General features: G+C 37.7%; 1 protein-coding gene across 1 annotated transcript in view; it reads right to left on the minus strand.

The window, feature by feature from the left end:
- The window catches only part of LOC111191148 (uncharacterized), a 106,880-nt gene extending 88,197 nt beyond the window's left edge, over positions 1-18,683 (minus strand). Inside the window, exon 1 of the mRNA XM_049471318.1 lies at positions 18,630-18,683. Coding sequence (XP_049327275.1) covers positions 18,630-18,681 — 52 coding nt within the window. The 5' untranslated portion in view covers positions 18,682-18,683. The remainder of the gene's footprint in view (positions 1-18,629) is intronic.
- Positions 18,684-25,353: the final 6,670 nt, after the last annotated feature.

The following is a 25,353-nucleotide window of genomic DNA, read 5'->3' on the forward strand; positions in this document are numbered from 1 at the left end:
ACAACTGTTTTCCATATAATTCATGTGAAAATGCTTTACAATAAAAAAGACAATAAAAAACAGCAGTTTATACTGAAATAATGATTACAATATATTAAGGGTTTTCAAAAAACAGCTCAAACTACTTTAGTCCCAGAATGCAACACTGTTTTAAAGAGTGTAATATGAGTAGGGCTCTAAAGTCCAAGATTTGACTTCTGTGCGTTTTATAAAAGTGTACATCAAGCATCTATTAGCATGTACAAGATATATAAAAAAATATTATATAAATCAACTTCAGCATTTTGTTGCACCTGGGATTTTCCTTGTGTGAAACCAAACCAAACATACAAACCAACTACAGATATAAAATCACCTTCAGATTATTATATTAGACTCAATTAATAAAATGTCAGCAAAGATATGCTTTATTTCCTCATCACACACACACATGCAGAGTGTGAGAGTTACAACCACACGTTAACACAACATCCAGGAATAGACACAGATATATTCAGCTAACTTCACTGTCTTTATATTTGGTTTGTAGTAATTTTAACATGAATTCTGGGTTAAACAGCAATCATCAATCAATGTTTAACTCTGTAATGTGCAGTGTGCACTGCAATGAAGTGTAAACATATAACAAGTATCAAAATATATTTGTTAATAACTGCAAAATACTGTTAAATAATCATATATTGCATGTAAATTAACAATAAAGCAATCAGTTAACCAATAACAGTAAATAATTGTAATTTATCAAAATAACACATACATGTCTTATCTCAAGCTATGGAAATATGCACCATTATCCCTTTAGGTTAGACACTATACACCAGGGATGGGCAACTGGCGGCCCGGGGGCCGCACACGGCCCTCGTCATCACTCAGTGCGGCCCTTTTGCCTTTTGCACTTTTATAAGCAAATGTTTTGTCCTTGTTGCGTATGAAGGACTTGTTATAATGAACTTATTTTACACAGAGGAACTACTGTATTTGCAATCAGTTTTTTAAGCAAACTTTTTGTTCTTTGATATGAAGGACTTCCTTTTTGCACTTTTTTTAAGCAAACGGTTTGTCTTTTGCCGTATTAAAATGCATTAATATGCAGAAAATAGTTGTTGATAAATGTTGGTGCTGTAAACATACAGATATAAATTCATATAAAATTTGTTCTTATTGAAAATCATTTGTAGCGTTTTTCATATTCAATTATTTGAAGTGCGAGGTCATGTGGCCCTCCAATGGTCATGCTGAAAAAAATGTGGCCCTCTCCATCATGGAAGTTGCCCATCCCTGCTATACACAATAACATTGTACTAATGTGTACACTGTCAAAATACTTGTATACAGTGTATACAATCCCATTGTTTCAAATTTACATTAAAATAGTTGAGTAAGCAACTGTATGAAACCTTTTTTTTTTCAATCCATGCTGTCACCTACATTTTATTATATTATAGACACTAAAACAATATATATATATATATATATATATATATATATATATATATATCCTACATAATCTACTCAATAAAATTAAAGCAACAATATGCACTAACTATGGGTAGAGATCATTCTATATTTTAGGAAATATTGCCTAAATCGAACAGCTGAGAAATATTAAATAAATAAGCTAACCTCTACCGCTACATTTCTTTGTACTTTACATAAAAAGGTACATCTTTCCTATTGGTTTTTGGCATCAACCTTTTTATAATGGGCGTGTCCCCCGAACCATGGTGTTTTAGACCATTAGAGCAAGTTACCAATTTTCTTTACTGTAAAACAGGGGTCGGCAATTAAGTTTGGCCGCGGGTCAGATATTTTTTAAGCTATTACTTGGCGGGCCACAAAAAAGAATCTGTTTTGGAAAATGCAGTGTAATGGGGGATGGAGTGCTGCAGATTAGTAGCTCTCTAGACCAGAGGGTTGTTGAACCCAATTGTAGAACAGTTAATCTCAAAGCAGGTAAACCCAAGATGAGGAAATGATAAATAAATAAATAAATAAACACACCGCTCCTCACATGGGATCAAACCTGTGTCGTCAGGGTTGTGACCCAATACACTACCACTGCTCCGGCTAGTGAATTGGGACATGGCCCGGGAAAATCGCCCTTATAAGGAGATAGGGAGCCCAGTAACGGGCGAAAAAATGAGAACGGGCGGAAAATAAAGTCACGCCGAGCGCAGCAGAGAGACAGGGAGACAGGGGAGGAATGTAAACAAAAGTTCGCCATAGAAGCATTTTATCTATTTATTTATTTCATTATCATTTATTATAGTTCAACAACCTCTCGAGGCAGATGTTCCATGCTTGCAGGCCACATCTGGCTCATGGGCCGCTTATTGCCGACCCCTGCTATAAAGTTATTGTAAGTTGCTTTAGATAAAAATATCTGCCAAATGTAATGTAATATAATGAAATGTAATGCAAAATAGTAACTTGGGGTGGGAGGGGGCACGAACATTATGCAAATAAATGATTCCAGGAGCCAATAGGAAAGTTAGCAAGAGTTTCCAACGTAAGCTAGCACTTTAGCACACTTTTTTTCAGTTAATTCAAACAGTTAATTACAGTATATAAAATACAGTAGATGCACAGTGACATAACAGTTACACACATACCATAACACTGTCATTCTAACAAAACAAACATAACAAAAAACACTGTTATTCTATTGTCATATACTGTAATTCAATATGCAGTAAAAATAAAGTTAAAATAAATGGCATAAAATGAACTGCCAGTATTTTACTGTTTATTTACACTGTTTTGTTCTTTTTTACAGTGTGCCTACACTCTTTCTATCAGGAAGTGCCTGTTAGCCTCGATTCTTCTCTTTTTTGAGAATTTCGCTCTGAAATAAAACACTGAAGCTTAAAAGAGAGAAGTTATACAGCGCAGTACAGATGATGTTCACACAAACATAAGAGGAACTAGGAACTAAACTTTAGTGACTGAAATGTAACAGATAAAAAAAAACGTCAGAGTGTAACTAGAATAAACAGTATGTGGAACTGAGACATACGTTTGCATTAGTGCAGTGGCGTGCAGTGAATATAGTGGGTACCCCTTCTGTAATCCCCCCCCCCATCCCCCCCACCCCGCCACCGTTGACAGACACATAGATAAATATTATAATAACTACATATTCTCTCTTGATTTAGTTATATTAACTTAATACACATCAACAGCCCACAAATACAACAGCTACAAACTACAAAAGTGTACAATAGACCCAACAATAAATGCTTAATTTTCCTACAAGTACAACCGTTCAACAAAGATCACTCATTTGTATGTCTACAGTACACCAGAGCAGCCAAAACATTAGGTACACACAAAAACTCACCAGTCAGGCGGCCTTTTATTACTGTGAATTAGTTTCACATTGAAGGACAGCCTTTAAAGGCCTTTTTAATATAATATTAGACAATATCTGTCTGATTTGCAGCCGCAATTCCATGATAGTTCTCTAACTATTGAATTAATCCAGCATGAGCTCCGTTTATGACTAAGAAATGCATAACACCTTCACCACGCCCCCGTAGTGAAAATCATGAATCTGATTGGTTAGACTTGCTTTGACTTTGCTTATAGATTAATTACTGCACCCTTCTCAAAATCAGGAGAAGGGTCCACCAGCAGTCACGTGGGGGCAGAAGTCATTTTAAAAAGCTTGGATTGGTTAAAACTGCTGTCAGTCAGATAAGAGTCCTGTAGCAACTAAAAAACACAGACTAATGCTTTAAATTAGTTGCTGTTTTTTTATTTTAGTTAATTTATAAAATCAATTCTTACACTTATATATACCGTATTTTTCGGACTATAAGGCGCACCGTATTATAAGACGCACTATCAAAGAACGCCTATTTTCTGCAATTTTTCCATACATAGGGCGCATCGCATTATAAGGCGCGTTAAGTGACACTAGAAAGGGTGCCTATATCAAAGTGAACAGGGGTGGCGCCATGTTTCCCTTCCCCCACCGGGGGTGGTCGCTTGCCGGTGGAGCGTCTCAGTATATATAAATCTAGCTCTTTCAAAGTCAAACGAGTGCTGGATATTAATCTACACAGATTCCTCTCCTGAAAACTGTTTATTTGGGTGAGTAACGTGCTTCAGTTTATTTACAGTAAGCTTAGATTTCCAGATGTCCACTAAGGCTTGCTGCACCAGCGTTAGCATAGCTATCCGCTAGCACGCTAGCTAGTCACCTAAACTAGTAAAGTTAACCCAAACTTAAACGACAGCGTTACACTGAGTAATCCTGCGTGTTCTGGTAAGACAGTGAGATATTAGCTAGCGATTCGTCCCCCGTAGCTTGTTTTAACACGGTAAACAAGCAGATTACAGGCTGATAAAACTCACCTCTGAGAGAGTTAGCGCTTAGCATCTAGCTAATGCTAGCCAGGCAAAGCAGCACAGACTTACAGGCCGATAACTCACCTCTGAACGGTGAACGCTTAGCGATTAGCATCTAACTCTAATAATACTGCTCCAGCAGTATTAAAAGTGCTAAATTTAGAAAATACTGATCTCTGAACAGTGAAAAAGCTAGCTAGCTAAGCGGTTAGCATATAGCTAATGCTATTTATTGCTGCTCCAGCCTCGGAGCGGCACGGCTCTGCACGGAGTGTGTGTTTACTGCTCCTTACACCTGACGGGTAAAATTTAGATAATACTGATCTCTGAACAGTGAATAAGCTAGCTAATGCTATTTGCTGCTCCAGCCTCGGAGCTGCACGGCTCTGGACTCTGTATAGCACTGAAACTCTCTATAACGCTGCACGGAGTGTGTGTTTACTGCTCCTTACAACCTGACGAGTAAAATCCATACAAAAGGCGCACCGTATTATAAGACGCACTGTCAATTTTTGTGAAAATTAAAAGTTTTTAAGTGCGCCTTATAGTCCGAAAAATACGATAAGTATAACTATAATATATATTTCCTGATTAAAAATTATGTAATTATTTACATGCATTTATTGTCACCCCTTCTCTGAAGGGTTAGAAGGGCCTCACTGCACACCACTGCATTAGTCTTTAGTTAACTCTGAACCTGCTACTCTCTCTGAGTAATTCTCTACAGTTCTACAGTATTAGCGTGTAAACCACTGATATGAGAAACTGATCACCTCCTTTATCTTAAACAGGATGTTGGACGTTCTCTGAAGCTGAAGAGTCGTATAAGTCATTCAGTTGGACTACTGAATACGGGTCCAGAGGTTCTGAGGGCTGTTTATGATCTGGATCAGCGGTTGTGGAAGGAGATTTGATGGAATCGTACTCATGATCTCCTCTCCCGACAGCATACGGAGAACCTGGATATAAACCACAGCGTGCAGAGTCATTAACACTACAGTAACTATAAAAGAAATTTAATAAAGTGACGTCAGATCAATGCTAGGGGTGTGCCATATCATATCGTACGCGATAATATCGCCAACCTTTTTGAATATCGTGAACAATATTATACTCTAAAAATATCGTGCCATATCACCCACCCCAACTTATTACATCAGGGTACTAGAGACAGATTATGTCTGTCCAGTATCATTTATTTACTTTAATCCTGGTTGTATGGAGATATTTAGAGTGCATTATAAGTCATCATGACATTCTGGATCATTGACTTCTGTTTCAAAATCTGTATTTTCTTGTATTTTTTTATATCTCTGGAAGGGGTGTGACATAAATCGTATGCAATAATAAAATGAAATTGTTCGTTTTGTAGCAGTAATGTATTCTTGAAAAACAAAATTATATTGCCAAGAGTATCGTTATCGCGATAATACCATGAAATATCGTGATATTATTTTAGTGCCATATCGCCCACCCCTAATCAATGCCATATATAAAAACAGAGTGGCTTGCAAAGGTATTTATACACCTTGAACTTTTTAACATTTTGTCAAATTACAACCACAAACCTAAATAATTTTTTTTTTTTTGGAGATTGACAAAGTGATAGTACATAGTTTTAAAAAACTTTGTCAAACAAAAATCGAAAGTGTGATGTGTGTTATGACTTACAATCAGCGTCAAGAGCTTCTTCTTGGTTTCTGCAGATGGAAAATAATGCATCAATTAAATGATGGAATCAGTAAAATCTAATGCAATACTGGAATTTATAGTGATGTAAAAAATATATATAGTCTACCTCTTCTGCTGTACAGTCTTACATCCTGCATAAATAAAATACATTACATAAATTATTAGAATAGCAAATTATCCAAAAAACTACAGATATAAATGAGACACTTTTAAATGAACACTCTTACAGTCAGTTTTCTGCACAGGGATTAAGCTCTGTATTCGACATGCTGTGTAGTCCATGACTAGGCTCAATCCCTGCCTGGAAAACTGACCCATAACATTAAATTAACCCTGGTGTTGATATTGACACTGCAGAACAACGTTAAACACGTCGCTGATTCAGATTCCAGTCTACCATAAACCCACAGCAGCCAGGGACTCTGAGTAAGAAGATTATTAACAACATTAGTTGTTAGTTTGAGTAAATAGAGTTTGTTAGGAGATGTTTTAGTGTAGAAACTCCAAAAAGCAACACAGTTAGACCTGATTTGAGTACAGCCAGCATCAGTGACGTGCAGACTCTATGGCCCAATGTGCTTGGGCAACTGCCCTTTTGCCGTCCTTGGCTGATATTTCCCTTCCGAAGGAGGGGAAAAAAATATAGGCAAATATGATTTCATATTTCAACAAGATTTTCTTTATAATTCCTAATTTTGATTGAAGTTTCGTAAAACAAAGTTTTCAGAGTCAATCATTCAGTTTCAGACACCTCGAGAGATGAGAGGGGAGCGGGCGTAGCGGCGGACACGCAGCACGTGTGATGGAAGGTGTTTATTGAAATGATTCATAATCAATGACGTGTGATGATTCATAAACAATGACGACTATTAATGATATTACTTTTTGTTCCATGCGATGATAATGTGTACTCAGGAGCATATCTAAGATGCTGAGTGAGAGTTTTTCTATCTGGGGAAAGCAGTGTGTGTCTATGTATGTGTGCACGTCACGGATTGTTCTGTCTACAATTCTGGCGCCAGGGTCATTTTTCCTTCTGCTTGCGGTGTTTTGAGAACCAGTCTGATATGCTCACTAAGGGATTATGTCATACCACCTGTCAGAAGAAGTTGACGTGTCACAATGGTGGCACTGTGCCCATAATTGGGAAGTAAGGGATGGGAGGATCTAAAAGGTATAAAGAGAGCTTGGCACTCTTGCAAGGCAGGAGTTCACTCTGTATTCATTACGTGTGGCTTCTCAATAAATCTTGTTACTCATTCTGATCAAGACTCAGAGACTCTGAATATTTCTTTCTTCCTGTCATTATTTTCCACCACAATTTGGCGTCACGGAACAGGATGAGCATGGTCTTGCAGTGGAGGGGGAGAGACTAGCACCTGCCGAGGACGCTCTCCAGCAAAACAGCTGGGCCCCAGAAGCAAGGGAAAATTCCACAGAATAAGGACAAGTACCGCGGGGGCAAGTGCGGCCTCTCACCCCCCATTCGCAAATCCAGGCCTCATCGACAAACATTGGTGGTGAGTGACAGGTTAACTAATTTACTCATTAAGAAAAATTTAAATACAAAATTTTGTTCTTAAATTAATTTACTCCCCTCCATCCTTCCTTCAGCACTCCGCCCTGGACAGTGTATAGTTACATGACGGTGTACAAGACTAGCCTGGTCATAGCGAGGCCTTTATTGATGTATGTAAATATATCTTTGAAGTTAAAGAGAAGACTAGCCTGGTCATAGCGAGGCCTCTATTGATAGACGTGTCATTAGAGTAATAGGTCCCGGGACCGTGGGGAGGAGTGCATAAATAATACTATAATAGTACAGGGTACTGATTGTGTATTAAGCAGGGTTAGAAGAAGGAAGGTGAGACGTGATTATTGGGGCTAAATTACTCTGAGTCATTAAAATCGAATGAGAGAACAAAATGGGATCCCAAGTAACTAAAGAATTGAAATTTAATCCAAAAATTCATGACGCAGCTCTTTTCAATCAAATGAGCCAAGACTATATGTGTATGTCTGTGTGTGTGTGTGTGTGTTTATGTAGTGTTGTTCAAAGGTTTGGAATCATTAGCATATTAACCCAATATACATATATTAAAGTAGGGCAGAATATTGAGCCATGCTGGAACTGTTCAATGTAACATGTTTCATTATCTTTATGGAGAATGCTGTAGAATTCTGAGGATGACAGTTTAGTGAATATGTGAGACAGCTTCATGTTTGAGTAGTAGTGATGAGTTATGTACAAATGTCCACATTGTGAAAGTCATCCCTGATTGAAACAGAAAAGAGATGAGGATTCCAGGCTTTTGATACAATGTGTGTGTGTGTGTTTCTGCGTGTGTTGAATAAAGCAGTGAGAGAGATAGACAAAACATCTCTTCTCTGCTATCTTCTATCACATTTGGTGTGTGTGTGTGTGTGTGTGTCTGTGCGTGTGTGTAAGTGTGTATGTTTCTAACATTTGTCTAACTCTGATATTCTATAAGCTAATCTAATGATGAATATAATGTGTGTGTGGCTGTGTCAGAATCGCTCCCTATTCCAGAAATAGTGCACTATATAGTGTATAAACCATTTTTGCAATACTATTTAAAACCGCAGCAGTACATTCTGTTCCCTATATAGTTCACTATGAAAAACCTAATGCATCACAAAATTTAGAAATTCCAAAATATACTATAATGCAATGCAGTGCTGTTGTATTAGACGTCCTCAGAGCAGGACAAACATGCTTTATTGTTTGGTTGTTCCATAATTCGTTTAGCAAATAGAAAATGCTACATAGTGAAAGAGTTAATGAGTGAGCCATTCTGAACACAGCTTCTGTCTTCATGTGGTTTAGGCCTTTTCTATTCTTATTCTTTTCTTATTGAGACTGACTTCAGCTCAGTCTCAGCTGAATGAGATTTAAAGAATACACATATCTAATTTCTCTAGTGGTTCTCATGTATCTCAGTCTATGCTGATCTTTTGATTCTCTTAATGAGGATAGTAGATTTTAGAAACCAGTAAGAAAAGACCTTACTTTCTTTGGAAAGGTTTAATTTGACAAACTTAATATTGTATCTATTACGAGCTGCAGTGAATTGGGTCTCTCTTTCTGACTTTTAAACAAGGAGACATCAGATGTTTAAAAAAAAAAAAAAAAAAAAAAAAAAAAAATGGAGCTTTTTGTTTTGCTTTCCATATGTTTTCTATTTCTCGCAATGAAGAACTTGCTTGCATATTCTTGGCTATATTTTGAGTCCCCATCAGAGCACAACAATATAATGTTAATGTTTATACAGTTTAGAAATATCAAGCATCGTTTGGCTGGAAATAATTTTTGTTTTAGTTATTTCATGAGGCTAAACAATTTTTAACCATGTTAGAATTCCTTTCAGGATTTCTTTTTTTATTATTATTTTTTCTTTTAAGGTTTTTTTTGGAGGGATTTTTCTCTTTTGACTGATTGTTGCTCAGTGCTGTTTTCTGGGTGTTTGAGAAGGCGGGGGTGGTGCTCATCACAGGAGTTTTGACCCTCAGAGACAGGGTACTCTGCAACAGTACTGTGAACATCATCTGAACCAGAGCACTTCATGAGGAGAGTCTCAGATGAGAGACTGTGTTTGGTCCAGCTGTCGGTCGATGGCTGGACTGCGTCTTCACCGGACCTGCTGTGATTGAAATGTTACAGCACTGGTCCAGGAAACTGGTTTCAGATCTGGAAGAACTGAGCGATCAGAGACCGCTTCAGACAGCACCTGCTCAACCATCAACACCACCCACCCCCAGCAGCCAATCAGCCCAGTGGATCCACCCCTCAGCCTGAGCCAGCAACGGAGACGTGAGACTTTTTTTCCATTAAAAGGAGTGATTTTATTTAATTTTTGATGTTTATGCCTCATGTAGAAAATGTTTGGTTAAACTTTAAATCTGGTGGTGACTCAAATTATGACTGTTTTACCTTTCTTTTTAAGAAAAAAAAAAAAAAAGGGAGGTTTTAGCTTTTTTTGTTTCTCTTTTAAATAGTGTTTCTCATCAAAAACTTTGACGAATTAAAAATAATATCTAGTTCAGGGAAAAAATCTTTAATTTCATTGTAAACAGTAGCCAAACATGGTTGCTGGGCAGATTAATACATTAGAGGCCTATCACACATTGGCCCTCAATTTTCACTGGAAAGTTTTTTTTTTTTTTAGGTTTACATTATGTAATTTATGTTGCCTAATGACTATGATTTGTATAAAACATTTTTAATAACAATCTTCTCCATTAAGGCTTATGTAAGGGAAGTTGTTTACTGGCTTTTGACAAAATTAATACATATAAACTCAGATGTAGTTGTAACTAGCTAAAGTAACCAAGCATGCTGGCTCAAATAAAAATCAACCATTTAAAATCTTATTAATACATCAATGTAGACTATCAACTACAAAAAGAGCTTTGCTTGCTCCAAAAGTTTTTAAAAAATATATATATAGGGTAAGATAGAAATCTTTCTCTTATATGTGCATTAATATTAATGCTAAATTAATTCAATATATATAATAATAACTAGCTTGCTAAACCACCAGCTAACAGTCTTGCAACTATGCCAAACAAGTGAAACTTAGATATGTTTTTATTTTTTGCAATTAATTTACAGGTAGCACAGTTCGCAAAAATATATATTGGAACTGAACAAGGAAAATAAATATTAGGCCAATGACTTCTAACAGGACCACTGCAGCTCATAGCTTCAAAATCACTGTCATAGGAACTAGTTAGTCTAAACTTAGGTGGACCATGCCTACAACAGCTTGTGGACACAACTCCACACACATTTAAATTCTAACATCAGCCAAATGTTTTTAGACTCAGGTTAACAGACGGAAAATAAGTTTACGAAGGATATAGAGGAAATGCACTGACTGCATCATACTCATCAGTGTTTTGGAAGAACTGAACTCTCTATTTAATAACTAAAATAAAAAAGGGGTGTTTTATGCTCTTTGTGTGTTCGCCCTCAAATAACAGCACTAATCAGACTAAATATTCTGAACAATGCTTTAAGGATTTCTGAGTATGTGTAAAGTTGAGGATTGTTTGTCTACAGATTGGCATTAAGAATTTTGGCACATAACAAACTATTTTAAAATAAATAAAACTAAGATTAATCTGAAGTGCACAAATACGTTTTAGATGTGCTTCAAAGGAAGAACTGGGTGATCCCTGATGGATATAAACTGATAGAGAGTTACAAATCTTTGGTGCATAAATACAGAATGCAACGCTAAATGTTCTCAACAAATGAGCTGGAATTGTCGATCTGTCAGGAGTCCTGATATATACTTAGCTGCTAAGCAGTTAAGAGATTTTACACTTTTTACACTAAATGAATATTAAAATCCAATCTAAATAATCTTCTCTCTTTTTTATGTGTGTGAGTTAGAACTGTAGCTGCAGCATTTTGACCACGATGTAATTTGTAAATTGTAGAGAATAATAATTGTAATCCAGAGAATAATGCATTACAATACTCTAATCAAAACAAAGGTGTAGATCAGCTTCTCAGCATCTAGTGTAAGAAAATGTCTAATTAATGCATAAAAAATATATACATTATTGTGGTTGAAGATTAAATTAGACAATGTGAAAGGTTAAAAGAAAATATGAAGGCATTTGATAAATAAATGTTGAGACTATGTATTCTATAGTCTAGAGCGAAAACAGTGACAATGTTGAAAAACATTGACTTGATTTTAACACTTTTAAACTTCATGTTGTAATTCTGGAAAAAAAAAAGAGAAAGTTAATGTAGTAAAAAATTGTTTATGAATCTTCTCAGATCCATGGTGGGCATAACGAGGCAGGGAGAGTCCGGCGTGGGGACTGGTGTGCAATAGGCCCCAGCATGTCCACAGCTGAGATGAAGAAACACTTGTTCTCATACTCTGTATGCGGACACTTGTCATTACTCCCGGGGCTTCTTAGGCGTTATGTAGACCATCATGGAATCTTGGATGATTCCATTTGGTCTAGAAGGGGGGAGTGAAGGGTGTGATTGGAGATAACCACACCTTTACACTCTTATTCTTAAATGTTTTATACATTTATATATACAGTTATTATTTTTACTGTTCACTTTATAATTCACTTAATAACCTTATGATCTTTGCTCTCTTTTTAACTGTCACGGCGACACAAGGCTTTGGAGGTTGTTTTTACTTTTTCAGGAATCAGGAAGGTCAGAGTGTTTTCATCAACAGTGAGAGCTGTGAGGAGAACGTGACCCTGAGTGGCAGAGAAGCTTCACTGCTGTTCTGCTGTTCTGGGACCAGTGCATATGAACTAGGAGACAACAAGTTATCTGAGTGAAGTGCTGGAAACCTCTCCTCAGATAGCCAGAAGATCTTTCCATCCACTCTTTTCCTCTGTCTCATCTTCTCACAGACTTTAGGACACTTAAGGACTGTCTGCTGTGTTCATGAAGGACACAGTGCTGAACAACATCATGATAAGAACTTGTTGCTCAGACAGGCTGGAGCTAATCACGTCATTAAAACTGGACAACATGCTGTTAACTGGACTCTGCTGACGTAATCATGTTGATAAGTTCTGTACAATCACATGTCATTTGCAAAATGTATAACTGCTTGGATGAAGTATGAGGAATTCTCTCTGGCCCTCGACTGGCTTTAGTTTATTTCTTTCTTTTTTTTTTACTCTTTTCTAATATATATCTATTAATTTTTGTTCCGCCATATGCAGAAGAAAGGCCAGTTCCTGCAAGTTACAGTAGATACAATAGAGTTAGATACTGCATTTGGGCTAGACCGTTTGTTTAATGAAGGTAAAGAAAATTAGCTGTAAAAAGAAAATTTCATTATTGATTCAGAATCAAAGGGGGGAGTGTGATGGAAGGTGTTTATTGAAATGATTCATAATCAATGACGTGTGATGATTCATAAACAATGACGACTATTAATGATATTACTTTTTGTTCCATGCGATGATAATGTGTACTCAGGAGCATATCTAAGATGCTGAGTGAGAGTTTTTCTATCTGGGGAAAGCAGTGTGTGTCTATGTATGTGTGCACGTCACGGATTGTTCTGTCTACAATTCTGGCGCCAGGGTCATTTTTCCTTCTGCTTGCGGTGTTTTGAGAACCAGTCTGATATGCTCACTAAGGGATTATGTCATACCACCTGTCAGAAGAAGTTGACGTGTCACAATGGTGGCACTGTGCCCATAATTGGGAAGTAAGGGATGGGAGGATCTAAAAGGTATAAAGAGAGCTTGGCACTCTTGCAAGGCAGGAGTTCACTCTGTATTCATTACGTGTGGCTTCTCAATAAATCTTGTTACTCATTCTGATCAAGACTCAGAGACTCTGAATATTTCTTTCTTCCTGTCATTATTTTCCACCACACACGCTTCACTAGAAAAAAAAAAAGCGCAGCACACGACCGGGCGGCGCTTCAGCCGACTAGCAGAGACACAAGAGGAGTTTGAAGATGCCGTGGGAGTAGAGCGACTGTCCTGAAGGTGAGCCTGAAATGTAGCCTTCACAGTATTACAAGACCTGATCACAATCAACTTCTCTAAAATCCGATGTGGTCGATTAAATGGTGTTTAAATGAAAGTAAAACCTTCAGCACAATATCAACAACAATAAGAATTGTATAATTCAGTTAAAAATAACTGTGTTAAATAATTAAAAATCTGCATTTTTGTATCAGAATCGGATCAGAACTGAAAACGCGTGGATCAGACCATCACTAATTGCAACCCTAAAAGCAAAGAACAATGAATAAACATTAGATGTTTGGTTGTATTACTTCTTTTGAAGTTAAAGTTTATGATGGTAAAACAACCTTAAAAAAAACTTTTCTTTAATAATGCCATATAGACATTGGTTAGTATTGAAATTCTGGCATTGAATTAACATTTATTTTAAGGTGTTGAATGTTTGGGCTGAGCTTCAACACTTTATGCAATTAGGTGGAAGCTGCTTCTTTAAATGTTCCTTTCTACAGTGCAAGACCACATTACAGGCTATAAGAATCGAATACAAACAATATATTCATATTTAGTGTAAGTAAAATTGAATATAAACCATATATATATATATATATATATATATATATATATATATATACAAAACCATATCATTGAGTCAATGTTGAATAAATGTAAAATCTATGTGCACAAACAAATGAATTCTATAAATGACAAGGCTATTTTTTTCATGTGGAATTGTGCTTTGGCATTATATGTCTTAACTTGACTAAGAGCAAGAACAAACAGGGGAGAAAAAAAAATAATTCATCATAAATGTACATGCTGCTGTCCCATGATTTCTGGCAGGTGAGTGTAGATATGAGAGTGAGGAACTGGAGTGAGTGGGGTGCAGTGTACTGGTGTTAATGGTTTATAGAGGTAAGCTGTGTGTGTTCAGTGTGATTTACCTGCTGAGAGAAATCTCCTCTTTCTGATAAATACAACCACTCCAACCAGCAGCAGCAGCACACACAGCAGCACCGAGACCCCCACATACACGGCTACGGGAAGACCACCAGAGAGAATACAGCAGCTTAGATTATGTACATTAATACCACAACCCAACAAACACACACATATACATACGCATTTATTCATTTTGATGTAGATCACTCAACTCACCAATTAATTCCTGAGGTGTTTCGGGGGTCTCAGGTGTTTTGGGGGTCTCAGGTATTTCGGGGGTCTCAGGTTGGTCAGTAGAGTGAGGAGGTGTGGGATTGTAGACGTTGAGTGTAACGTTTTCTATCACCTTCCAGTTTACTGCAGATTTACTCTCTCTAACACTTGTGTCCATCTGTAAAGCACAGCGGTACTGACCTCTGTCTGAACTCTTCACCTCACTGATCTTAATGTTGTGAGTGAACTGATCTTTTGTTAGATTTAAGAGTCTGAGCCCCAGTTTTTTCTGCTCATCACAGTGATGATTAAACCCCTCTTTATCATAGGAATAAATGCAGGTGCTGCTCTGTTTTACAGTTTTGATCCAGTAAACAGTAAAAAGATTTGAGTCATATCCTGGTCTGAAGCTGAAACTGCAGTTTAAAATCACAGATCCCCCTTCAGCTACATTCACTGAAGATCTTCTCTCAGACTCGAGCGTCACTGCAGAGAAAAATACTGATTATTAAAACAAAATCTTCACAAGAGTCAAGTTTATTTTACCAGCTATCTCCTACATACATTTTTATTCATAATAAAAAATGAGAAAAGAAAATCAAATAAGAAAATAAATAGATATAATTACAGTATAGTGTTATGAACATTAACACAGTACACTCTTTAAAATAAAGGTACTACAAAGAGTTCTTTCAGCAGATGTTGGAGTTTGTCACAAGTGACCCAGGCAGGGAGACGAGGAGATGGACGCAAGTGCAGGGAAGGGCGAAATAAATAAATAATTTATTAAATAAATAACAAAGAAACAAGGAACAAGTAACACGAAACAAAGATACACAAATAAACAATAACCAAAATAAACAAGAGAACATAAACTAAACCGACTAGAGAAAAAGATAATAAATAAACAGGGAATATATATAAGGAAATAAACAAGGAAATAAACTATAAACAAGAAAACAAGAAATAAACGAGAAACAAGGGACTAAGGCTATAAGAGACAAGGAAACACTGAGAGAAGCTATTAAACACAGAGAGAGACGAATGACAGGTGAAGGTGCAAAGACCGACGAAGTACAAGTGGCACAGGGGATCTATTTAAACAAACAGGAAATACACTAGAAGTGGAAAGACCTGGGGAAGGGGCGGAGCTACAAATGAGACAAGTGGTGGAAAACTACTGAGACAGGAGACACAGAGGAGTACAGGTCACGTGGGGAAAACACACAGAGACATGAGACAAGGCCAGGACGTGACAGAGCCTGACCAGCTGCCACAGTTGGGCCCTTGAGCAGTGTCCCCTTTACCCTCCACTTAAGCCCCCTTAAGCCCACCACTCCAGGTACACACTTCTACTAATGTGTGTGTGTGTGTGTGTGTGTGTGTTCACTGCACAGATGGGTAAACGTCAGAAGCTGCATTCTACCTGTATACAACACAGGTATGATGAACATGTTTGTCTTTTTACAGAGTTTACATAAAGAACTTTGGATCATTTACCAAAATCAGCCTAATTTTCTTAAATAAGTTATCAAGCAAAGTTCTTATAGAGCAGGGGTGTCCAAACTACAGCCCGGTATTTTAGAAATAGAATAAAAGTTGGCCCGCTGTTAAGCAAGTTTTTATAATGTGAGATTCAAAGTTTGAACGCTAGGTGTCAAAAACAGGCCAAAGAGTCTAAAAGCAGAGAGAGTGCGCAGTTTTAGAGCAGAAAAACGGGCCAAAGAGTCTAAAAGTTGCCTTAATTAAGGAGTTTAATATTAAGAGACATCATGAAATGAAACATCAATTTGAAAAATCTTAGTTTACACAACACTGTCAAAGATAAAGATAGTAAATCAAGTAAAATGGTGTGTAAATGAAAGTAATCAGGAAAATGTATTATTTAAAGTGGTATATTTCATTATTTGTTTTATTATAGAGTCTGTGGGCCGTGACTTCAAATATATTTCTCCTTCTGGCCCCCAACAAAAAAAGTTTGGACACCCCTGTTATAGAGAGTCTTTATTATATTTATGTTTTTTTTTTTTAAGTGCAGAATTATTTACAACTCGTAAAAAAGGCTGGGGAGATGTGAGAATGTCACAAAAACAATGTAAATGGATTTTAAAAAGTAATTTAAAGAGATTATCTACAGCTATAGCTGCTACTAATACTGCTAATAATCATAAGTATCATACTAATAATACCAGCTGTTAATATGGAAGGTGAACATTTTCATAGCAAAATAAATAAATAAAATGAATGCTGTTATTCTTTATTAGCACCTCTAATATTAAGGGTGTAATAAATTAATAATATAGAGAAAATAAAGTTACTCACAGTCTGAGTTCTGAACAGCGATGATGTAAGACTGGATAACGTTGTTGGGAGATGATTTAAAAGGGAAAAGGAAACCAGGATCCAGAGATTTAACACAGGAATAATATCCACTCTTCTTCACTTCCAGTGAGCAAACAGGACCAGACTGAGAAACTTTATCCTTTGAGCAAAATGAGGGATTCTCTAAATCATCAAACTCAACAGTTCTACCAGTCTCACACTGTACTGAGCAGCTCAGGTCGATCGTGTTGTCAGATTTTGGGCTTATCTGCCATTTGTTTGTTTCACACTCCAACTTTAGTTCTTTATTCTTTGTTTTATAAATGAAGCGAGTTTCCCCTTAAAGAAGAAAAAGAAATGATTGTAAGACAGTATGAATATATTTGATTTCACATGATAACAGTGAAGTGATATGATATACTGCACTGATAAAACAGAGACACCTGAACTGAGAGTAATGCTGGAGTATCATTAGTATCATATCATTATAATCTGCACTTTTAGATATGCACAGAGGTGGAAAAAGTACTGAAAAATTGTAATTGAGTAAAAGTACCTTTACTTCGCTAAAATTCTACTCAAGTAAAAGTAAAAGTAACCATCTAAAAATCTACTCGAGTAAACGTAAAAATTACTCAATTTAAAATGTACTTTGAGTAAAAGTTACATAGTTACTTTTAATTATTTGATGTAAAAAAGTAAAAACAAATTGTTTTTAATGAACTATTATTCCACATAATAATTTGGATCTTTCAGGCTGTATTTGTTCAGACCACCCCAATAAAACAAGTGGTATAGGTTTCTATGATCCATTTTTTTTCTTTACTATTAAAAGTTATGGTAATATAGGTGACTATAAACTGTAATTTTATAGTTTTACAGGCCATTGCTATGCTTTAACTGCTATTTACATGTTTTTTTACCATTTAAGGAAATTGTTTAATGATAAAAGTGACAGCTCTGTCACATTTTGTATTGCATGAGGACGTTATTGCCTTGTTATTCCACGTGCGAGCATCCGTGCCATTTTTTTTTTCAGACAATTGGTTTTTTTTCCCCCAGCATTTTTTTTTACTCAGTAATTGGGAGTTTTCCAATGTAGCGAAGTAAATTACTTGCGTCAAAATGTACTTGAGTAAAAGTAAAATTACCTATTTTAAAAACTACTTTAAGAATTACAAATTACTCATAAAATCTACTCAATTACAGTAATGTGAGTAAATGTAATTCATTACTTTCCACCTCTAGAAATGCAGATACTTGATAGTACAAATTACTTGCTTGTCTCCGTGGCAGTACTCTGTGGGAAGCTATATGTACCCTTCACAAAATGTACAGTATTTGTATGTGTATTGTATGTGTATTGTATGTGTATTGTATGTGTATTGTATGTTGACCGTTATGTGGAAAAGGTACAACTGGTACAAAATCTTTCCCTTTAGGTTTAAACACTTAGGGAACACATTTCTCCCTATAAGAATATGGTAGCATTCTTTCTATGGTTTTACATTAGATCTTACAGAAGAGTAATATAGAGTAGTGTAAGTAAATAAAACATCATGCAAAACAATAATACAGTCCTAATAATATAAAAAGAGAATATTACTCACCACAGCATTCAGTGAGAAACACCAGCAGAAGAGTGAACTGCAGCAGCTCCATGACTCTACTGCTCACACTTTACTAAAAAAAAGCAGAAGCAAGAGCTGCTGCTAATATACTTCACTTCCTGTGTTTCCCCCTTCTATTATTTGTCTTTTACAGCAGAACTGTGGGGAAATATTCAGCACACAAACGTTCTTTAGGAAGCTATAACTTAAAAGACATAAAAATATCAATATTTTTGTTGCTATGTGGTTGCAAAGACATTCCTAAGTGAAAGAAACTTTTCTGAGATGTTGCTGTATGGTTGCTGTGGTTTCCTAGGTGCCATGGCATTGCTAAGTGGTTGGTATGGTATGCCAGGTTGTTGCTATGAGCTAGGTGTATGCTATTGTATCCCAGGGGGATGCTGTAGTATTGGTAACTGGTTGCTGAATGGTTTCTATGGTGTTGCAAGGCAGTTGCTATGGTATCCTAGAAAGTTTCTGTGGGGTTTCAAGTGGTTGCTCAGGTGTTGCCAAGTAGTTAATGTGGTACCACATGTAGTTGTTTGGGTGTTTCTGTAGTATTTATATTTTTATAACATTTAAAGGGTGCCCATGTTTTTAGTTTTCTTGATCCTTGAACCTCCTAAGCTAACAGAGAATGTTATAAAAACTTTTAGCAATGTTTTGAAAAGATTGAAGGAAGGTTAGCCTGTAAGGTTACAGAAATAATGTTCCAGAATTGTTTTTGTGGCATAATAATGATTTGCATCACAACATTAGTATAATTTTGGCACATAACTTTTCCAGCCAGACGAATACTAACATTATGGAAACTTTAGAAGGAAAATTTTAATATTGATATAATTGACATGCAGCAACGTTACCAGAATGTTTAAAAATGTTAAATAAAAACATTCAAAGAAATTAACGAAAACTTAACAGAATGTTACATTAACTGTAATGTTCCAATACTATGTTCTACTAAAATTGTCTACTAACCAAAAGTTGGTAGCTGGGCTTGTAGCTGCTCTGTAAATTCTATAAATTAATCTGAATGAGTATACCTATAAAAAAAACTTTTTTATATATTATATTACATGAGATTAAATTTAATTTTGGAGATACATATTTTTTATTGCAAATCAATGAAATTTAGAAAACATCCCACAAGTTCCTTTTATTAATGTTTTCATAAGTTGATCTTTTTTATAGTAATTATAATTATTACAGGCACACAAGGGGCCCTATTTTAGCTATCTTTAGTGCACCTATCAATTGCTCATTGCGCAGCTTTATTTAGGGTGCCAAAAAGGTATGTACTAATTCTCTTAATTAGTCATGGGTGTGTTTGGGGCGGAGCGTGAAATAAACCTATCAGTGTGTCACTTGCCATTCCCTTTAAGAGGCAGATGAGCTCTGACTTTGGCGCATTGGTATCTTAACAGCATGGCGCTTTGAGGGTCTCAGCAGAGGATACTGACCTGCAACTTAACTAGCAGGTAATTTGGAAGTAATTAAGGAAACAACAATGGTATTTTATTATTTATTCTGTTCATTGTTGATGTAAATGCTGGAATTACGCGCTGCAGTATGTTTGTGTGTGTGTGTGTGTGTGTGTAATGTGCAGGGGTGTACACGCACCGAGGGCCGCAGTGCACACAGCGCTCCTGTATGGCTAAGATGGATGTTGGACTGTTGACGGTTGTCATTGTTTTAATTAGTCAGTGGAGTACCTCTGTTTTCTGGTTTTTGTTTGATTCATCTTTGTTTGATCCTCTATCCTGCAGTTCTGTGTTTGTTTTCTTTAGTTTGTTCCTTTGTTTGCTTATTTTGTGTGTTTATTTATTACTCTTATTATTAATCCTTTGTTTTATAGTCTTTGTTTCAGTAGCCTTAGTGTTTGTTTTACTTTCCTAGTGTTTGTTCTTTGTTTTTTATTTGAGATAGGGAAAATAAACGAGACTTGCATTTGCATCCTGCCTCCACCTTGTTACAGTCTTAATCTTAATTTCTCAGTCTGTTCTCTATGTTACTGGTTTTCTAGTGCAGAACCAGTGAGGATAAGGTCACTCTTTGGAGCCAAGGTTTAAGGTTTTAGGTTTCTGCACATTAACTCCATAGTTGCTTCTGAGGGACTTTCACACCTACTTTGTTTATTCTGGAAACAGGAGGGATAAAACATGCCAAAAGCACCAAGAAATCTGACCAAACCATGGTCAGGATCGTCTGTAATGAGAAAACATTATATTTAGATGGACCAGACTGATTTTTTTGACCAAGTATAAGAAGTTAGGGGGATTTCCCACCAGAATTACATGGTCCAAAGACTCTAGGTAGTTTGGTGGTAAAACAGTAATGGTACCAAAACACCCTTATCGAGATTCGGTTCAGTCCCAAACCCTCTCTGGAGCACTTCTGTTTGTGGTGAGAATGTGATCCAACCTTGATCCAATTTATGGAAATATCAAATATATTCCTCATCTTTCAAAGGCTGTTCAGGTGCAGTTTACTCTGATTTATTATCCAAATAATCACTATACATATTAACTAATACCATCTCTGCTCCATGCAACACTAAAAACCATGGGTGTCCAAACTTTTTTTGTTGGGGGCCAGAAGGAGAAATATATTTGAGGTCACGGGCCACAGACTCTGTAATAAAACAAATAATGAAATATACCACTTTAAATAATACATTTTATTGATTATTTTTATGTACACACCATTTGACTTACTATCTTTATCTTTGACAGTGTTGTGTAAATTAAGATTTTTCAAATTGATGTTTCATTTCATGATCTCTCTTAATATTAAACTCCTTATTTACGGCAAATTTTAGACTCTTTGGCCCGTTTTTTCTGCGCTACAACTGCGCACCCTCTCAACTTTTAGACTCTTTGGCCCGTTTTTCTGTACTATAAATGCACACCCTCTCCGCTTTTAGACTCTTTGGCCCGTTTTTCTGCGCTAGAAATGCGCACCCTCTCCGCTTTTAGACTCTTTGGCCCGTTTTTCTGCGCTAGAAATGCGCACCCTCTCCGCTTTTAGACTCTTTGGCACGTTTTTCTGCGCTAGAAATGCGCACCCTCTTTGCTTTTAGACTCTTTGGCCCGTTTTTCTGCGCTAGAAATGCACACCCTCTCCGCTTTTAGACTCTTTGGCCCCGTTTTTCTGCGCTAGAAATGCGCACTCTCTCCGCTTTTAGACTCTTTGGCCCCGTTTTTCTGCACTAGGAATGCGCACCCTCTCCGCTTTTAGACTCTTTGGCCCAATTTTCTGCACTAGAAATGCGCACTCTCTACGCTTTTAGACTCTTTGGCCCCGTTTTTCTGCACTAGGAATGCGCACCCTCTCCGCTTTTAGACTCTTTGGCCCGTTTTACTGCTCTAGAAATGCGCACTCTCTCCGCTTTTAGACTCTTTGGTCCCGTTTTCATGAGCTAGAAATGCACACTCTCTCCGCTTTTAGACTCTTTGGCCCCATTTTCTGCGCTAGAAATGCACACTCTCTCCGCTTTTAGACTCTTTGGCCCGTTTTTCTGCGCTAGAAATGCATACCCTCTCCACTTTTAGACTCTTTGGACCATTTTTCTGTGCTAGAAATGCACACCCTCTTCGCTTTTAGACTCTTTGGCCCTGTTTTTCTGCGCTAGAAATGCGCACTCTCTCCGCTTTTAGACTCTTTGGCCCGATTTTTGCGGTACAACTTCACTCTCTCTGCTTTTAGACTCTGTGGCCCGTTTCTGACACCTAGCCTTCAAACTTTGAATCTCACATTATAAAAACCTGCTTAACAGCGGGACAACTTTCATTCTATTTCTAAAATACCTCTAGTTTGGACACCCCTGCTAAAAACAGTTTGTGCAGCGCTCGCTGCTCATGCACATGCAGCTCTGCTTATTGACATGCCGCATGGAGCTACTGGAAAAAAAGTCTGTATCTGCACAGCCTATACATTTCCTGTAAAGCAACTTCACACTTATAACTCCACCCAGACAGCTATGATGAATAAGCAGTGAGAAAATATTCATGTGGCTTGTTGTCAAACATTTTGTCACACAAACCAATGTTGAAAATGCTTCTAGTAAACCAACTCTTTAACTGATTCAGACCAAAGGAACAATAACAAATACAATACAAAATGGAAAACATCCATAAACAATAGAAGATGATAAAGATCTGGTGTTGTGGTGAAATCCGACTCCCTTTCATGTGCATGCAGCAGCATAGGTACAACAGATTAATATATCTACTGTAACTGTAGATTAACTCTTATTTATGAGTAATAAATAAATAATAAATAACTGGAATCCAAGGGAAATCTGTTATGCACATTATCATGTTATATGGGATTGAACTGGAATAGATTATGCAGAATTTGGCACAGCACCTGGAAATACAACTTGACGAATTGACAATAAACCAATATCTGGTGCACACCATTAAACAAACCAATCAATGTCAAGCATAAGGAGATACAGCCCACGTAGGTGGTGAAACCAAGTCTAACCAGATCAAATAAATATAATGTAACAAACAGACAGACTTTAGTTTAGACTCTGTCTGAGACATTTTGGTGTAAAAACTGGGGCTTGGATGTGAGATTTCCCTGTGTTTTTGGTTGTGTTTTATTGGGTATTTCTGAGATATTGCTGATGGCTGAAAATGAGGAAGTGGGCACAGGCCACTGGATTCTCTGACAAGCTTTCTCAAAAAGTTTATCGTAATCACTCCTCAATGTGGCCCAAGAATATCTGATCTACGCAGAGCAAAGCCACAAGTCATTTCTCCATCCACTCTTCACTTCTCCTTCAATTAGTCACAGATTTAACACTATATTGTTTGATAGAATATGTAGTGTCTGGAATAGTATCTGAATCTAGGAGAGGGTGGTGCTGTGTGTCAGTTGAAAGAGTTTGGTGTCAGGAATCATGAGCCATAGACCAAGTTGTGCGTCATTCTGTAGGACTTGGTATTCCCATATTTGGTGTTTTGTGTCCTAGCTTAATTTCTCAATCGTTTTTTGACAGTCACGCGAGTTTACTTTGCATAACTTCACCAAAGTACCGTATTTAAGGTATAGATGCTCTGAGCTGTGCAGAAAAAGTACTAGAAACAAACTTGCCTTTTATCTTTGGAGAATTTAAAGCAATACAACCAGAGAAACAGAAGTAAAATGAGGAAATAGCACCTCCAGACGAATCTGAGAGAGGATACCAATGACTCTTTTATTTCTTTTATTTCTTTTATTTTATTTTATCATCTGTTACCAGCACTGATAAATAAATCCATTGATGGCAAAGTAACCGTGAAAAAGTAAGAAAAGGTCATCTGATTACTGATTACCCCTTTTAAAATGTGATTTTAAATGTAACTAAGTTACTACTGCCCCAACATAACAGTTTTGCCAAAACTCACTTTACTGGAAGCTTTGTTCCACACCTGTGTGTGTGTGTGTGTGTGTGTGTGTGTTTGTGTAAGGTGGTAAGAGAGGGAGGCTCGCTGTGTGTGAGAAGCAGAAGAATGGAGGCTAACTGTGTGTGTGTGTGTGTGAGTGTGAGGTGGATAGAAAGGGGTGCTCGCTGTGTGTGTGTGTGTGTGTGTGTGTGAGGTGGAGAGAAAGGGGTGCTCGCTGTGTGTGTGTGTTTGTGTGGGTGTGTGGTGGAGAGAGAGGGGTGCTCGCTGTGTGTGTGTGTGTGTGTGTGCGTGAGGTGGAGAGAAAGGGGTGCTCGCTGTGTGTGTGTGTGTGTGTGTGAGGTGGAGAGAAAGGGGTGCTCGCTGTGTGTGTGTGTGTGTGTGAGGTGGAGAGAAAGGGGTGCTCGCTGTGTGTGTGTGTGTGTGTGTGTGAGGTGGAGAGAAAGGGGTGCTCGCTGTGTGTGTGTGTTTGTGTGGGTGTGTGGTGGAGAGAGAGGGGTGCTCGCTGTGTGTGTGTGTGTGTGTGTGCGTGAGGTGGAGAGAAAGGGGTGCTCGCTGTGTGTGTGTGTTTGTGTGGGTGTGTGGTGGAGAGAGAGGGGTGCTCGCTGTGTGTGTGTGTGTGTGTGTGTGCGTGAGGTGGAGAGAAAGGGGTGCTCGCTGTGTGTGTGTGTTTGTGTGGGTGTGTGGTGGAGAGAGAGGGGTGCTCGCTGTGTGTGTGTGTGCGTGAGGTGGAGAGAAAGGGGTGCTCGCTTGTGTGTGTGTTTGTGTGGGTGTGTGGTGGAGAGAGAGGGGTGCTCGCTGTGTGTGTGTGTGTGTGTGTGTGCGTGAGGTGGAGAGAAAGGGGTGCTCGCTGTGTGTGTGTGTGTGTGTGAGGTGGAGAGAGGGGGTGCTTGCTGTGTGTGTGTGTTTGTGTGGGTGTGTGGTGGAGAGAGAGGGGTGCTCGCTGTGTGTGTGTGTGTGTGTGTGTGTGAGGTTGTGGGAGAGGGAGACTCGCTGTGTGTGTGAGAAAATGCAGGCTTACTGTGTGTGTGTTTGTGTGTGTGTGTGTGTGTGTGTGAGAGAGAGAGTGTGGGGTTTGTGTGTGTGTGTGAGGTGGAGAGAGGGGGTGCTTACTGTGTGTGTGTGTGTGTGTGTGTGAGAGAGAGAGAGTGTGGGGTTTGTGTGTGTGTGTGAGGTGGAGAGAGGGGGTGCTTGCTGTGTGTGTGTGAGGTGGAGAGAGAGGGGTGCTCGCTGTGTGTGTGTGTGTGTGTGTGTGTGTGTGTGTGTGTGTATGTAAGTGTGTGTGTTAAGCCCGGGTGCTAGTGTAGCCTGTTAGCTTGTTAAATCGCTGT

Source organism: Astyanax mexicanus, chromosome 23 (genome assembly GCF_023375975.1).
Source record: "Astyanax mexicanus isolate ESR-SI-001 chromosome 23, AstMex3_surface, whole genome shotgun sequence".
Classification (NCBI taxonomy): Eukaryota; Metazoa; Chordata; class Actinopteri; order Characiformes; family Acestrorhamphidae; genus Astyanax; species Astyanax mexicanus.